At 42.0% G+C, this 16,357-nt stretch overlaps 1 protein-coding gene across 1 annotated transcript; it reads left to right on the top strand.

Annotated features, from left to right (window-relative positions):
* The first annotated feature begins 664 nt into the window (after positions 1-664).
* Positions 665-16,248, top strand: atp1b2b (ATPase Na+/K+ transporting subunit beta 2b). Its single transcript, XM_053617877.1, has 7 exons — positions 665-1,886; positions 8,402-8,530; positions 9,367-9,471; positions 10,894-11,099; positions 11,973-12,032; positions 14,847-14,942; positions 15,433-16,248. Exons 1-7 carry the CDS (start codon positions 1,796-1,798, stop codon positions 15,598-15,600), a joined length of 855 nt encoding a protein of 284 aa, XP_053473852.1. The 5' UTR covers positions 665-1,795; the 3' UTR covers positions 15,601-16,248.
* The last annotated feature ends 109 nt before the right edge of the window (positions 16,249-16,357 follow it).

Here is a 16,357-nt window from a genome sequence, read left to right as displayed (position 1 = left end):
CTAATGTAAGAGATAACAGAAACTAACTTGTTTCAAGGATGATTAACGAGGGTAATCATCCTTTATTATAGCTCATTAGACCGGTGTTTAATCACCCAGTCGCTTATATGTTAACAAGACGGGTGTAGTGTTGGCCGTCACTTGAAATTCCACCGGCTGCTCCATGAATGAAACCAATAATCAATAAGTCTGCGGTACTGTTTGCTAACCGGCTAAAACAAGTTGATGAGTGGATTGATTTCGTCTGCGTTGAAAATCTCCAGAGGGATCAAGGGCTCTGTGAAAGGGTCTAGGGTTGCAGATTTGTCCTGACAAGCCAGTTTAGTTCTATGAGTTAAAAAAAATTCAAAACAAAGAGGTGCTTCTTTGCAGCCGCTGCTTGCGGCCAGAGCGCAGAACTCTAGAGTACGCTCAAACGCCGAACGTTAGCCCTGTGAGAGTGAAGGTAACAGTTTGCCACAGAATCCACCTTCGTGAGGATGAACAAGTACATTCTGATGAGATCAAAGTTTTGCTTTTCAGTGTGGCACATTTGTGATTGCTTTTCAATCTGGCATGGAATCCTCTTCATAGCTAACCTCTTATCACTAACTCTATGCTAATACGAATATTTTTACCGGACATGATTTTGGCTAGTGTATCTTGGCAACTTAAAAGTCAATCAAATAAGTCCTGTTGTTCGTGGTGGCATCACGACATGTGGCTAATCTATATGCTGGAAAATATTTCTTTCTAGACTTGGACTCACTCACTTTCAGTACCCATGTTAACCCGGTCCAGTGCTGGGCAATTTAATCATAGCCGATCCGACTGATCATAGCCGATGTTCTTGGTAGGTGAGAGGAAACCAGAGAACCCAGAGGAAACCCACACTAAGGGAAGATTTACAGACAGTAACCTGATCTCAGGATTGCGCTGGGGATCCTGTGAGGCAGCAACGCTACCCTAAATTAGCGCTCATAATTGAATGCAAGTTTCAGATCATGGTTTTGTTTTGTTTTTGTTTTTCCCTTTCCCTTTGGTGTTGCTCGGTAAGGTTCACAAGATAAAACAAGTGAGAAAACCCGAATGTACAGTGCTTGCTTGATATGAGAGCAGGCTATCTGCAGTGTGCCAGCATACAGCATACAGAAGCGCTCCATTTGGAACACAGCCATGCACTCGGCTCATTAGCCGCTGAGGGGCGGAGTCAGCGCGGCGCACGGCTCTGTGATTGGCCACTGGGAGGTAAATCGGCTTTGCGTCGGTTCACAGGAGGGGTGATCTTATTTTCTTCTCTGAGAGGAGGGGGGTCGAGTTGTGAACCGCTGAGAGGTAGAGAGACGCGTCGACGCGGGGGTTTTTTTCTTACCGCAGTGTCGGCACTTTTTTCTCTCTTTTTTTTTTTTCCCCTGCACTGCACCGCTCTGCGGATCGCCCCGAGCTGGTGTCTACGCATGCGCATTGCGATGAGATAGCTCCGAGCCGGCCGCGGAACTTCCCTCCTCATTCATCCTTGATATTTATTTATTTATTTATTTATTTATTTATTTATTTATAAAAGGTGACAATCTCCCAAAACCTCTGCTGTGCCTAAAGAGTCATCCTCATCTGCCTGAGGTTAATAGCTAGGAATCTAATAGCGCAGATCGGGTTAACCCTTTCTCTGCCTGGATAGAGCTCTCCTCTGCCGGTGCTTTCAGTGTGCGTGGAGGGTGTGTGTGTGTGTGTGTGCGCGCGTGCGTGCGTGCGTGAGCGTTAAACCTCAGGCGTTAGTTCAGTGACTGCATCATTCTTGCATCAAATAGCAAAGAAAATGGCAAAGGACGGCAACAAGAGCTCGTGGAAAGAGTTCATCTGGAACCCGAGGACCCGCGAGTTCTGCGGAAGGACCGCGAGCAGCTGGGGTAAGAACCGCATTACCTCCATGGAGGAACCACCATCATCACCCATCATGAACAGGCTTCCCTTTCGCACCTTATGGAAGATTCTTGTGCGTTCTGACACCTACATATTCATGAGCTCCACTTTCTTTCTTTTTTTTGCATTGCATCTGTATTGCTTTATTATTTTTATTTATTTATTTTTGCACAATTAGCCTACCAGACCTATGTTTGGTCATTTTGGGGGACTTTTTGAGGTCCCTAGAGATCTTTCAAACATATCTAGGCAGATTGTGGGCTGCATGGACTCCATGGACCAGTGAGGATTAGCGACAGATTACTGCAGCCCGGCTTACATGGCACATCATCATGATGCTGAATTAAATGCCAGGGTAACCCTGGAATCTGTTCTCAGCATGGGGGCTGGGAATAATGGGCAGAAGGTAGGGACAATTCCCAGTAGACCGGCAGGCCAGGAGGACCTTCTGAGAATTAAAAACTGGAGAGGATTTCTCCTGGCACCCTGGTTACTGATGCAACACTGTTCCTGTTTAGGGTCTAAACGTGTCAAGGTTACCAGAGTATCGCTTAATCGTATTAATCGACCTTTTGAATCCACGGGAGAAATGGAAACGATTCAGCTACCCGAGCTCCCAACGTTCTTGCTATTCCCATCCTGGAATAGTGCGAGTAGTTTTTAGTGGTTGATGACCAACGTGAATACAGTGTACTTTTAGGCGTCACTGATTCCCACCGTAGACGCAAACGGGTTTACGTGTCTAGTCAACGACGATGTAGCCTACATTTCTCCACTTGGATGAAATTGAAGGAGAATACCAAAACGGACCAGGCTAGCTAACTAACTCCGACTTTGCGCGTGCAAAATATGACTCGCGTGGAAATCACACTTGCTGCAGAACTTGTTACCAATAAATGCTAGCATGTAGCATGTTAGGATTTCCCGTTTAATAAATCTGCCACCTCCTTCCTCTGTTCGAGCGTGGACATGACCGCGCACGACACAGCCGAATCCCCGGCGTCTCATCAACACGTAGTGTTCTTGGGTCCACCTGGGAACATCTCGACATGATAGGTGTTAATTCAGCACTGGGGATTTTGCTGTTTACCTCAAACGGGTTTGTACGGCTGACACGGAGGTCTTAGTATCGGAGAAAAGGTCTTAGGGTTGGAAAGACTCGACAAATGAGTTTAAATTGCAATAAATAAAGAAAAGAATCCAAGTTTGTGGCGTCTTTATAGAACAGTATTCGCTTTTGAGAGCGTCTTCTGCTTACGTGAGCGTGTATAAGAGGTAATCCTGCTCTAATAGGCCCTTTTCCTCAGCAGAGTGGTTTGGACTATTATTCAAGACACCAGTTGGGGACATAAATGAATTATTATAAATGGATTAATTATAGATCTATTAGGAGATCTTGTTGCATGTGAGCGTGTCCTATTACCGTAAATTGGAGCCGAGAGAAAATGGCTTTGCCTGTTCAATTTTACACTGTAATTTGTGGTAACGACTGATAATGCTACTGTTTTGGGTTTGTTTTTGTTTTTTAATTCCCTTGTACTAGAATGATTCAGTTAACACCAGTGCCAGGAGGACTTGTGTATCGTGTATGTGTGCCTGTTCGAGACACAGACAGAGCCCAAATGGTCGTCGTTTCCTCCTGCTCAAGCCTCGGTGTTCTCTAAGGCTCTATAATGAGTCTGTTTCTAGCCTGAACGCTGGTATTTTTGGCCTCATTAGCGTTTGTCCTCATTACTTGGGCTTAAAGCTAACCTGGGATCTGCCTCACATATGGTGTCATGATGCGAAAGGATTTGCAGAGGAATGGTGAACGTGAACGGGTAGAATGCTGGGTAAACAAGGACTGGACTGGTGGTCATAGTCTTTCTTATGGTGCCATTGGTATGCTATCCAGCGAAATCGACCAAGGTCGGGTTGCACAAGCTTAAACGTTGCGATACGTATTAGTGGCCCAGACAGGCAACACCAAGGGCTTGTAATCCAAGTGTCGCCCATAGACTCGCATTCATTTGCGATTTGATTTTCTATCAAGGAGTCTAATAATATCGATAATGATTTACATTAACTACAGCCCTGATGAACTCGCAGATCTGATGGCGCAGAATGTGCTCACACGTCTTGAACCTATCTAGTATTTCCTGTTATAGGTTGTTAAAGCTATTTGATTTGGTAAAGAACTGGCAGATCATTTTGCTTCTTTCTATGCTTAAAATGAGCAAAATGATCAGCCAATAGGACAAGACTGTTTTCAAGTAGCAACAAATTCTAGAAATAGTTTTAACAATCGTTTATTAATCGTATAATAGGAAATACTAGATAACAGTAGCGCTGACCATTTAAAAACGTCTTGGTATTTAACAAAGAAAAAAGTCTTTTCGTTGCTTTGATTACTTCTTTTTCTTTTTTTTTTTAAACATTTATGGAAGGAGTCTCCAGTGTCAGCGCTTTGTAAAAGGTTCCCACCATGGCAAAGTCTTCAGGACAGAGGAGTTTGAGGTTTCTTGGTAGCATGACAAGCTGTTGGGTTTTTTTTTTTTTAAACGGATTTGTTGATTATTTTCCTCTAACGGCATTCTCCGAGCCTTTTATTGCTTCCTTATTTTATTTATTGCGCAGAAAGTTTGATCCAATGTGACAGGTGCGTGTTAAGACCGTTACCCAGAATCCCAACAGGGATGAGTTGAGAACTGATAGCGGCTCTGTTCGTTGATCAATATGTTGATCAGGTTTGGAGGAACCGGAGAAAACGCCGGCAACGAGTTATGGGTTTGTGTCCCGTGCAAATGGAGCATGTCACAATATTGGCTTTTAAAGTGTCCAGTAACGCTCATGAGAGCTGTTACAGGCATCACACACACACACACACACACACACACACACACACACACACACACACACACTCCATCTGCTGCATCAGACTGCTTAAGCATTCATACGGTGTGTGTGTGTGTGTGTGCTGGAGCTAGCCGGATATCTCTTTAGGTCAGTCCTAAATGTCCTGTTTAGTTTGGACGTTTTATTTTTATCAAACATTCCCAATGCGTCACTCTTGAAGTGTATTTATTTCTTTATTTATTTATTTATTTATTCATGCTAAAGGCGTGCTTCATCAAAGCACAGGGATTTTATTGCGTGTATCGTATTTTACTTTGTAAAGATCAGAGAGGAACAGGTCGCTTTCTTTTTTTGTTGTTGTTGTTGTTGTTTTTTTTGTTTTGTTTTTTCTTCCCCTTTGTGCGCCGACCGGAACCGTGGGCAACCCTGCAGCAGCTGTGAGCTCTCACACATGTCTGATGTCTGATTGAATCAATCAGCATTGAGGAGCAGAAAGATCTAAAGACGCCTGTGTGTTTGTGTTTGCTTTAATTCAATTAATCACGCGCGGTTGAGATCTTTGTCCTCCTCTTTCGGCCGAGCCTTCTGATGAGGGTGATAAGAGAGCGCAGAAGGCATTCATCAAGGAGAAGAGACGGATCGAGAGAGAGACAGACAGACAGACGGATAGACAGACAGACAGACAGACAGACGGGTGTCATCTTTTACACACTGCATTGACACATTAGTGCTTATAAACAGACAAAGAATTTTGGGGTCAGAATTACAGAGATGCTTCTCTAAGACGCCGACCTACACAGAGCGTCTGGTTAAAGCATCGCACACACACACACACTGCTTTTTTCAGCACGTAGTGACGTGTTTTATTCCTTTTATACCACAGCACTTCACCAACGATTCCAGTTTTTAGTTTATTAAGAAATGACACGAGATACTTTTATCTGTGTAATGTTGCGGTGTTCCTGTCCTCACTTACGTTATAGCATCTATAAAGGGCCGTTCCCTCGCCCGCCTCTCTTTTTTTTTTTTTTTTGTCAATAGTTAATAAAAGGTAATAAAGCAAAAAAAAAAAAAAGACAACTTGTCATACCCCAGAGGAACCATAAAGTGTCAACTCCCTCTTGAAGACTTTCCTCTGACACTAGAGATGTTTGCTTGTCTTGCATCTTAAGCACATCTTGATTTGCATGATGTTTTCGATTGTGTTCGGAAAATTGATGCGTTATTAAACGTAGGTCAGAATACAGCAGGGACGTGTGGGTGATGTAGTCTTGAGCAGGTTTTTGACAGACCTTCTGCAATAACTACGAGTAATTGCTGTTGGTTTTCCAAATAAAAGCCGCGTTCTTCTTACGGCTTGATTTTTCTCAGCGTTGGTCTCCACTGAAAGCTCACGACATCACTCAAACCCTCAGGAGTGTGTAACCCGAGCTGACGGCGTAGCCTTCCGCCATCCTCATGCTATTGATCAATCAGTGCGAGAGAGAGAGAGAGAGTGAGAGCAGGAATCTGATCTCTTGCAGATAGAGAGAGAGAGGGAGGGGGGGGCGGTCTGTTCGGACTCATTGTGTGTCCCTGGGTGATGTTGTATGCCTGCAGATCAGATGTCCTGACGTACTGCGTTGTGTCGAAGTCCCACGAGTGCGGCTTCCACTTACCAGTTTCTACGCAAGCTCCGGGGAATTCAGACCGTTGAACCAAACTGATGTTTGGAATTGAATTGAATTGATCATGCACGGTAATGCATGAAATAATAATAATAATCAGATTTATACAGCAGGACTGCTGATGAACCCTCAATTCTGATTGGGCATAGGGTGATTGACAGCAGTTCCGGCAAATCGCAAGGAGCCTCTCGAGTCAGCAGCCTCGAGTCAGCAGCCTCGAGTCAGCAGCCTCGAGTCAGCAGCCTCGAGTCAGCAGCCTCGAGTCAGCAGCCTCGAGTCAGCAGCCTCGAGTCAGCAGCCAGAGGCATATCTCCCCTGTTTTCCTACTGAAGCTAAGCAAGGTTGAGCCTGGCCAGTACCTGGAGGGGAGACCTCTTGGGGAAAACCAAGGTTGCTGCTGATAGTGGTATTAGTGTGGCCAGCAGGGGGTGCTCACCCTGTGGTCTGTGTGGGGCCTAATGTCCCCAGTATAGTGATGGGGCCACGATATTGTAAAAACAGCACTGTCTTTTGGATGAGATGGTTAAACCGAGGTCCTGACTCTCTGTGGTCATTAAAAATCCCAGGACACGTCTCGGAAAGAGTAGGAAATTCCCCCATTGACCCTTCTCTATCGTGGCCCCCATCTCTGAATTGGCTACATCACTCTCTCCTCTCCACTAATAGCTGGTGTGTCATAGGCGTTCTGGCGCACTATGGCTGTCGTCCCATCATCCAGGTGGATGCTACACACTAGTCGTGGTTGAGGAGATCCCCTCCCATACTGTGTAACACGTTTTGAGCTGATGTCATTTTGTTGATTGTGGAGTGACCACTCTGAACCCAGACCACCCCCTGTCTGCATTACACTACTCGGCAAAGAGGAAACACATAAGCACACGTTTACAGGGAATTGATTTTTCTTCTAATGCATCAGTAACGAGTGTCCATTTGAAGACTAAGAGGGGTAGCGCGTATTCGCCTTTGCATAATCCTGGTACAATTTATTAGTTATAATTTAAGTACAGAGTACTAGCAGTGTCATAATCACATAAGGTCGTGTTGTCAGTTATGTTGACTCAGAGTTGGTCCTTTCTGTAGAACTTTACGTGTGAGTTTTATTAATACTTATACAGATTTTATGAGGCTAAATTCCAGATAACAAATTCCATGAGCCAACTGTATATATAATCTAAAATGAAACCAATATTTTTTAGCTAAACAAACCATAAAACACTTGTAGGATGTTTGTTATGCTTGCCTGTGGGATGTTCCTGAGAACCTGTAAGGTACAATGTCCTCTGTCGTGAAGACCTTCCCACGTTTGAGAACTAAAATGTACTTACAGCTTTACCTCCCGCTGTTATAAATCACTGACACTGGAGACTCCTTCCGTAAAGGTTAAATATACGTCCCTTCACAGAAAAAGTCACCGTATAGCACGTCTGGTAATAATCTAACTAATAAGCCGTTGTTATAGAAATTGAATGGACACTTTCTGACCAATCAGGTTGAATTATACCTTATATACATAATAGCCCATAATACATTTAACCTTTAATCCTTAGATTGTATGTTTGTAAATAGTCGCTTAGTACCACGATACCGTGATATTTGTTACAAGGTAATCCTACAATGACAAATGGCAAACGATAACTTCTCAGTGGGAAGACGAGCAGGCCGAGGAGCCTCAACATGAGCCGATTTTTCAGCTGACTGATATATCGGTTGATCCCTAGAGTTTTGGACTGGCGTTTAATTTAGCTATGGTGATCCAATCAAGGACAGTTGGTAAGCTATTCATCTTAGCATTTTCACACCCGGGGGTGTATATTCAACTATGGGGGTGTATATATACTGTGTGAATATATATATATATATATATATATATATATATATATATATATATATATATATATCACACACATACTATATATACAGATATATATATATATATATACATACTATATATTCATACTATATATAAATATATATTCCAATATATGTGTCTGCATTCACAGGCCTGATCTTTTTGTTCTACCTGGCCTTCTACATCTTCCTGGCCGGATTATTCTGTGTCACCATCTATGTCATGCTTCTGACCCTTGATGATAACATACCCACTTGCCAGGACAGGCTTGCTACACCAGGTAACACACAACAACAACAACAACAACAACAACAACAATAATAATAATAATAATAATAATAATAATAATTGGTTTAGGATGCACTATGTGCACATTCCAAATGCAGATGATAAAGATGTACCTTAAAGTAAAAAAAAAACAATAATATAATAGAATTAGTTCTGAAATTTTGTGACATCGTGGTCTCATACTCATAACATGAAACCTTTTGTAGTTTTGGCTTAAATTAGGGTTAAAACCAAATCTTCGTAACATTTCTTATTTTATTCGTATTGAAGTTAAACGCTTACTAATGACATTAGTTGAATTTTTGTAGCCGGAGTCCGTTTCTTCTACTTTGATGAACGACACCAGAAACTGGTGTTCCCTTCTTCCATCAGAAGTCAAATTATTATTTGACGTCTTGCTAGTGACAGTCCATACCTGCAGGTCCCTGATTCCGAACCGGTCGTCCATTATTGCAAAGGCCACATTCAGATGATTGTGTAATTAAATATCTCTAACATATAGCTAGAGGACATAACCGTTTAGCACACTTCTGCTCGATGTCTGGAATAGCTGAGGGTATTTATTTACGTAGAGCATTAGAGACTAATACAATTATCCTAAGATAATTCAGCATTATGATGTTGTTCATGCTGAATCTTATTCGTGACAGTATCCATGTATATTAACCCAAATAACATGTTCCTTCAAGTTTCTCAGTGACTGTTAACTGTTCGAGTAAATGATAATAAGACTAGAATTTGACATACGGCTGTGATGAGATGCAAAATAATAAGCGATCATCTCTCCTTCTCTTCCTCACGCTCTCCTCCTCCTCTCTTAATTGGTAGGTATGATGATCAGGCCTACGGGTAAAGATCTGGAGATCATCTACACCAAGGAGGACACCGAGAGCTGGGATTCACACGTGCAGGCACTGAATAGCTTCCTCTCCAGTAAGTTAACTGCCGCTGAGTCTAATATCATTCCCTCACTTGTTCGCCAAGTAACATTGAAAAAAAGTGACTAGTTTTTGTCCTGTTGAGTATCCATTGTGCCGCCAGGGCCAGCCTGTTGCATTTAAATCCAATCTTGCCAACACTGTACCAATGTCAGCCAAAGTTGAGCCGACGTTGGCTTGAACTCAATGACATTGGCTCAATATTGGAAGGGTTGTTATGAAAAGTGTTCCTCTGCCAATGTTGGCATAACATTTTATGGGGGGGACGACGACGATGACAGCATTAATACATAAAGACACCTTAATAGATGTTGGGCCAGTGTCAGTTCATTATTTACTCTACGCAGTAAACGGTTCTCTATAGACCACCACGCTGGGGGAAGCCATATTGGAGAACACTCCAGAAACACCTTTATATACAAAGATTAGACTCTCGATATCCATACTGACATGTGAACTTTGGGCTAAAGGAAATATCTACGCATGATTTTTAGCGAATTGTGCATAATAATATAGTGAACTCGCCAAGGAATACAATTTATCCACTGAGAATTCGGACAACACTACAAAATGGCTACTCCCCACGTAGTGCACTATATGATACACAGGGAACAATTTCCGAAATGACAGGTGTCCCCGTGTTCTCTCTGACTGCTTCATGTGTGCAGTGACGTCTGTTTCAAATGATAGAGAGTTCAAAAATTGTGTCAGGAAACTGAGAAGTTAGAACAGGCAAAGAAACAAATCAAAATCAAAATGGCCGCCACTTAGTTTTCACCGTGGCTTCAAAATGGCACCTGTCTCTTTTCTTTCTTTCTTTCTTTCTTTCTTTCTTCCTCCTCAATGTTCCATTCTAAATATCAAGGGAAAACATTCCAGTGTCTATAAAGTTTCATTATTGCACTCGAAAAACTATTTCCATTATATGGTTTGTTGCTTGATCAAATTTGAGAGCAGAGTGCTAAATTTCTTTTCTTTTCTTTTCTTTTTAAATTTAAAGCTGATACTTTAAAAACAACTAATTCAGATACTGATCTGTGGAAGCTGTGATCTCATGAAACAGGCTTAACGGTTTGAACATATTAGGAACTATATGAAAATGATCTGAAAATAACTAACTTGCTAAGCTAACTTGCTTAGCTAATGTTTGTGATGAATTAAAGGTTGGTTATTGTTGTGTATTCTGACAGGTCTGGCTATTGTAATACTGTAACCATTTTCTTACTGTATGAGGTAACGGTGAAGATCACGGATACTTTAACTTCTACTGTGTACATTAACAGCGTTCAAATTCAGATTTTCTTAAAATAATGAACACCAGACTTGGCCAAAATGTGTTAATGAACCCACATCCATATCTTCAGAGGTCATGGCTCCACAGTTGTCCACTAACTGCTCTGACCCTGTGCTTCTGCAGCCTACAACGACTCAGTGCAGGAGCAGAATAATTTGGATTGTACGCCAGACCAGTACTTCATCCAAGAGGACAGCGACAGCGTGAAGAACAACCCTAAGCGCTCGTGCCGGTTCAAGCGCTCTGTGCTGGAGGAGTGCTCAGGCCTCGTCGACCGCTACTATGGCTACTTCGATGGCAAGCCGTGCGTCATCATCAAGCTCAACCGGGTAGGAAAATAAAACTATGTGTTTAGGAGGGGTGAAATACAATTGCGAAATCTGCATGTACATATAACCCTGCTAGAAGACTGAAAAAAGTATTATTCACTTAGGATTAGTGGCCATACACTGTACGGCCAAAAGTTTGCGGACGTCTGACCATCACACCCGTATGTGGTTCTTCCCCAAACTGTTGCCACAAAGCTGGACGCACTCAATCGTATAGAATGTCTTTGTGCGCTGTAGCTTTACAGCTTCACTTTACTGGAACTAAGGTGTCCAAACCACAAAGCGAGGTCCACAAAGACATGGTTTGCCAAGGTTGAAGTTGAACAACTCTGTGTTTGGCACAGAGCCCTGACCTCAACCCCACTGATCACCTTTGGGTAGAACTGGAACACTGAAAGTTCCTTGACCTCACTAATTCTCTTGTGGCTGAAGCAGCACAAATCCCCACAGCCACGTGCCAAAGATCTACTGGAAAGCCTTCCCTGATGAGTGGAGGTTATTATAACAGCAAAGGAGGGACTAAATCTGGAATGGGATGTTCGATACGAGTGTGATTTATATATGCATTTCTAAAAAAAAAATAACAATAAAAAGCTATCTCAACTTGCTCCCGGTACATTTTGGTACGTATTTGATTGCTACATACATTTGATTGGTCCATTGATTTGTGGTTAAATGTGTCTCTTGGAAATCTAGACTCCTAGATAGGTCACATGATGATATAATTATTCACTACATGGTGTAGTAATGATACATGTGGAAAGCGGCCTGCTTACCATCCATTATTCACCAGAGCTGGTTTAGTTTTCTAATGTGACTCACCTTCACTTTTGCTTGACTCTCTCTCTCTCTCTCTCTCTCTCTCTCTCTTAGGTGATCGGTATGCTTCCAGGAAAGGATGGCCCAGTACCGTCTGTTAGTTGCGGTCCCAAGGTAATCCATCTCTCTCTTTTGTCCACTTTTTTTTTCCCCTAGGCATCTTTTTGTTTCTGGATCTATTTCCTATCAAACTTTCATTAACCCTGTTCACACAGCAGACTCAATGTTGGATTAGCTGATCGTTAAATTGTTCCCATTAGCTCAGAATCAATCAACGTCCGATTCAGTCTCACATCATAGATTTCCAAGCGTCTGAAGACTTAGAATATAGATATTTATATGTGCATTGCCAACCCAGCTGGAACCAAACCAACTAGAGAGAATTTGATGGATAGTTCCAGGACAGCATGATGTACAGGGTTAGGACTGATTGTAATCGGATTTAGTTTCACTACTGGAAATGCACACCATGGACATTAAGTCCAAAGGTATTGAGTGATGTTTTGACTCTCCGAGTCTGGGTTTAAACCTCCTTTCCTCCGTTGGAAAGTATGGTACTACTCCAAAAGTTGATCGTTTCCTGATAAGTCCACATCCCAAAGTGTTTCATTCCTCTTATACTACAGCAATTTACCAAAGTCAACATTGTCTCATGTATTAAAGACTGACACATCATACTTTCTTTTTTTTAATTGTTTATAGATACATTTAATGTTGTTTCAGCTGTAAACCATCATTCCCTTACCAACCTCTCTATTATGTCTCGATTGAAGACAAATAAAAATGCAGCTTGTCATATTAGTCCTTCTCAAAATATTTAACATTTACCTGACATCAGTGTATGGAATCATGCAGCAACTCATATTGTCATTGGAAATGCATTTGCTGCATATTTGAATGGAAACTTTTCCATTTGCCGTTTCAGTGGAACTACATCTAGTTATTATTAGTAAGTATATATATAAGTTTATCAAAAACATTACGTTTGGACAAGTTAAATGGGTTTTGTTTTTCAGGAATATATTATTTCCGTTTTGAGTTGTAACTTGGTGTGAAACTGACTTTTTTTTTTGTTCTTGCCCAATTTCCACCCACTCTCTTTTCTTAATCTGTCGACTTTAATTATTGACCGTTCCCCCTTTTTATCCCCTCGGCTGTTCATACATTTTCCTCTTGTTTTCCTCTTTAAGAAATACAAAATCAATGTAGACGAATGGGTAAGAATGGCAGAAATAGAGAGATCAACGTAGTAGAAAGAACAGATGTAGAATTAGCTAGAATTTAGCTTAATTAGAAGGAGAAGTAGCTGTTATTTTTGCAGAAATAGACTCGGAATTTGGACATTTCAGAATTCAGGACTTATGATGTAAAATGCAGTTCGTTAAAAGTATTAAACGAATTTATGAAAGCTCTATATATGATTGATGTACAACCCCAATTCCGAAAAAGTTGGGACAGTATGGAAAATGCAAAAAAAAAAATTGTACAGGGTTTTTGTTGCCTTATTTTGCGCTTCATAATGCGCCACACGTTCTCAATCTGAGACAGGTCGGGACTGCAGACAGGCCGTGCTAGTACCCGCACTCTCTGATTACGCAAACATGCGCTTGTAATCCGGGTAGAATGTGGTTTGGCGTTGTCCTGCTCTGGATGGCAGCGTATGTTGCTCCAAAATGTGCACATGTCTTTCTGCATTAATGGTGCTCTCACAGATGTGCGAGTTACCCACGCCATGGGCACTGACACGCCCACATACCATGACAGATGCTGGCTTTTGGACCTGACGCTGATAACAGCTTGGAAGGTGCTTTCCCTCTTTGGCCCGGAGAACACGACGGCTGTTTTGTCCAAAAAACTATTTGAAACGTCGACCACAAAACACGATTCCACTGTGTTACTGTCCATCTCGGATGACACCGAGCCCAGAGAAGTCACAGCGCTTCTGGACAGTGTTGATGTATGGCTTCTGCTTTGCATAGTAAAGCCTTAACTTGCATCTGTGGATGCAGCGGCGAATGGTGTCGAGTGACAAAGGTTTACCAAAGTATTCCCGAGCCCATGTCAGGAACTTCATGACAGTTTTTAAGACATTGATGTCTGAGGGATCGGAGATCACGCGCATTCAGAAGTGGTTTTCAGCCTCACCCTTTACACACAGAGATTTGACCGGATTCCTTGAATCAGTTAATTATATTGTGCACTGTTGAAGGTGAAACACCCAAAATCCTACCGATTTCTCTTTGAGGAATGTTGTTCTCAAAGTGTTGGATTATTCTTTGACGCATCTGTTGGCAGATCGGCGAGCCTCGACCCGTCCTTGCTCTTGAAGTATTCGGCCTTTTTTGCAGGCACCTTATTTACTACGATTAGACGATTGCCTCACCTGTTTCTCATCACCTTCTTATTTCAACTTCTCACATCGCTATTAGCCCTAAATTGCCCCTGTCCCAACTTTGATACGTGTTGCATGCATTGATTTCAAAATAAGCCTTTATCTTCAAAAAACTCTGCAGTTGATTAGATAAAACATGAAATACCTTGTCTTTATACGTTTTTTTGTTGTTGTTTTTTAAATAGAAGTCAAAGTACATTTACAAATCACTCCTCTTTGTTTTTATTAGCACTGACCCAACTTTTTCGAAATTGGGGTTGTAGTCATATCGGTGTCTACTACAGTCAAAGTAAATACAACGCATCACGTAAAAAAAAACTGTCACGAGAGAGAGAAGAATTAGCTTCTTTTTTTTTTTTCGTTCAACACACGGGTGCAAAACACTTAAATGTCATGATAGGTGAGTGAACAGGCAGTGGTTTGATTTCTTCTAGTCTAATTTTCTGGATGGAAAAGGTCTAAATTTGATAAGACTGTCCTTTCCTATCAACTCTCTATCTTTCGCCTTCTGTCTGTCTCTTAACCTCTTGCTCTAGGGTGATGACTCGGACAAGATGGGGGAGGTAGCGTACTTTCCTCCCAATGGCACCTTCAACCTCATGTACTTCCCGTATTACGGCAAGAAGGCACAGGTACGGAAAATTTATGTTCCTGTTACCACTTACGTGACGGTGGGTGTAGATAGAAGGTCGTTCCTTGACATTCTCCTGAAGTTAATAGTAGACAGAATTCATTGTTAGAAAGTCCTGATACTGGAGACTCCTTCCATAAATGTTAAATAAGTAACAGACAGGCTGTCAAGTGGCGCAACAGAGCCCCAAGTGGCCGTGAACAATGTGTGCGCTTTCAATCACAGCAACAATAGCCAATCCTGGGCATCTCTGAACTCATGTATGCGGAAGAGGGTGGATAGCGCTTTCCTCCGAGTGAGTTTGTTGTATGCTGTCTGGCTTTACAAGTCTCAAAGGATGCACGTAATAGCCTTCACCCTCCCTTGGCGGGTGACCAAATTGCAGAACAAAGTGTGGAAAAAAACTAGTGACGCATTAAACTAATCGTATAATCAGCTAATACACGGAGATCACGACAAAACCAGCGCATAACCATCGTTCTGCACCGCAGGTGAACTACTCGCAGCCTCTGGTGGCCGTCAAGTTCCTGAACATCACGCTGAACACCGAAGTGAACGTGGAGTGCAAGATCATCGCCAGGAACATCCTCGCTAACAACGACCGCGACAAGTTCGCCGGCCGCGTCTCCTTCAAGCTGAGGATCAACTCGAGAAAATAATTTCTGAAGGAAGTCTGTGCCGTCCTTATACGCTCTTGTGTATACACATATACATCTGCTTTACACACACACACACACACACACACACCGTGCGGTCTATCGTATCGTATACAGGATGCTCTGAGAAAAACACACCAGGCACAACATTCTCGAACGCAGAGCAGAGTTTGAGTATGTGTGTGTATGTGTGTGTGTGTGTGTGTGTGTGTGTGTGTGTGTGTGTGTGTGTACACTGAGTGTTTCCAAGTATTACCAATTTTATCTGAACATGAGAAATCTATTTATACTGCATGACTATAATGTAAAAGGAACATTTACGATCGAAGGCAGTGAGGATTTGACGTAGAGGGCAAGGTTGTGATCGGTCGGATCACGTGACTCAAAACGGGGCAAAACGGCGACATCACAATCGTACACCACGAATCGAGAGCAAAGGTGGGGGGAGTGTTAAATAAATATGCGTGTAGTTTCCTTGTTAACACCTTTCGTTCTGCATGCGAGTGTGTATGTTTGTGAATTCTCTCCTACAATTACACACTAATGATTACGTATATTTTCTAAGCTACGACTTGTACCAGAGTATACGATGTATCGTTCCACCCTGAAGTTCCTCAAATATCAATAAACACAATGCGTCGTAATATAAGCAACTGGATATATATATATATATATATATATATATATATATATATATATATATATATATATATATATATATATAGCTTTCGTATATAGAGAACATTTCACCAGCTACATT

The sequence above is a fragment of the Ictalurus furcatus genome, chromosome 28 (assembly GCF_023375685.1).
Source record: "Ictalurus furcatus strain D&B chromosome 28, Billie_1.0, whole genome shotgun sequence".
In the NCBI taxonomy this organism is placed as follows: domain Eukaryota; kingdom Metazoa; phylum Chordata; class Actinopteri; order Siluriformes; family Ictaluridae; genus Ictalurus; species Ictalurus furcatus.
This window is presented reverse-complemented; position numbering and strand designations above follow the sequence as displayed.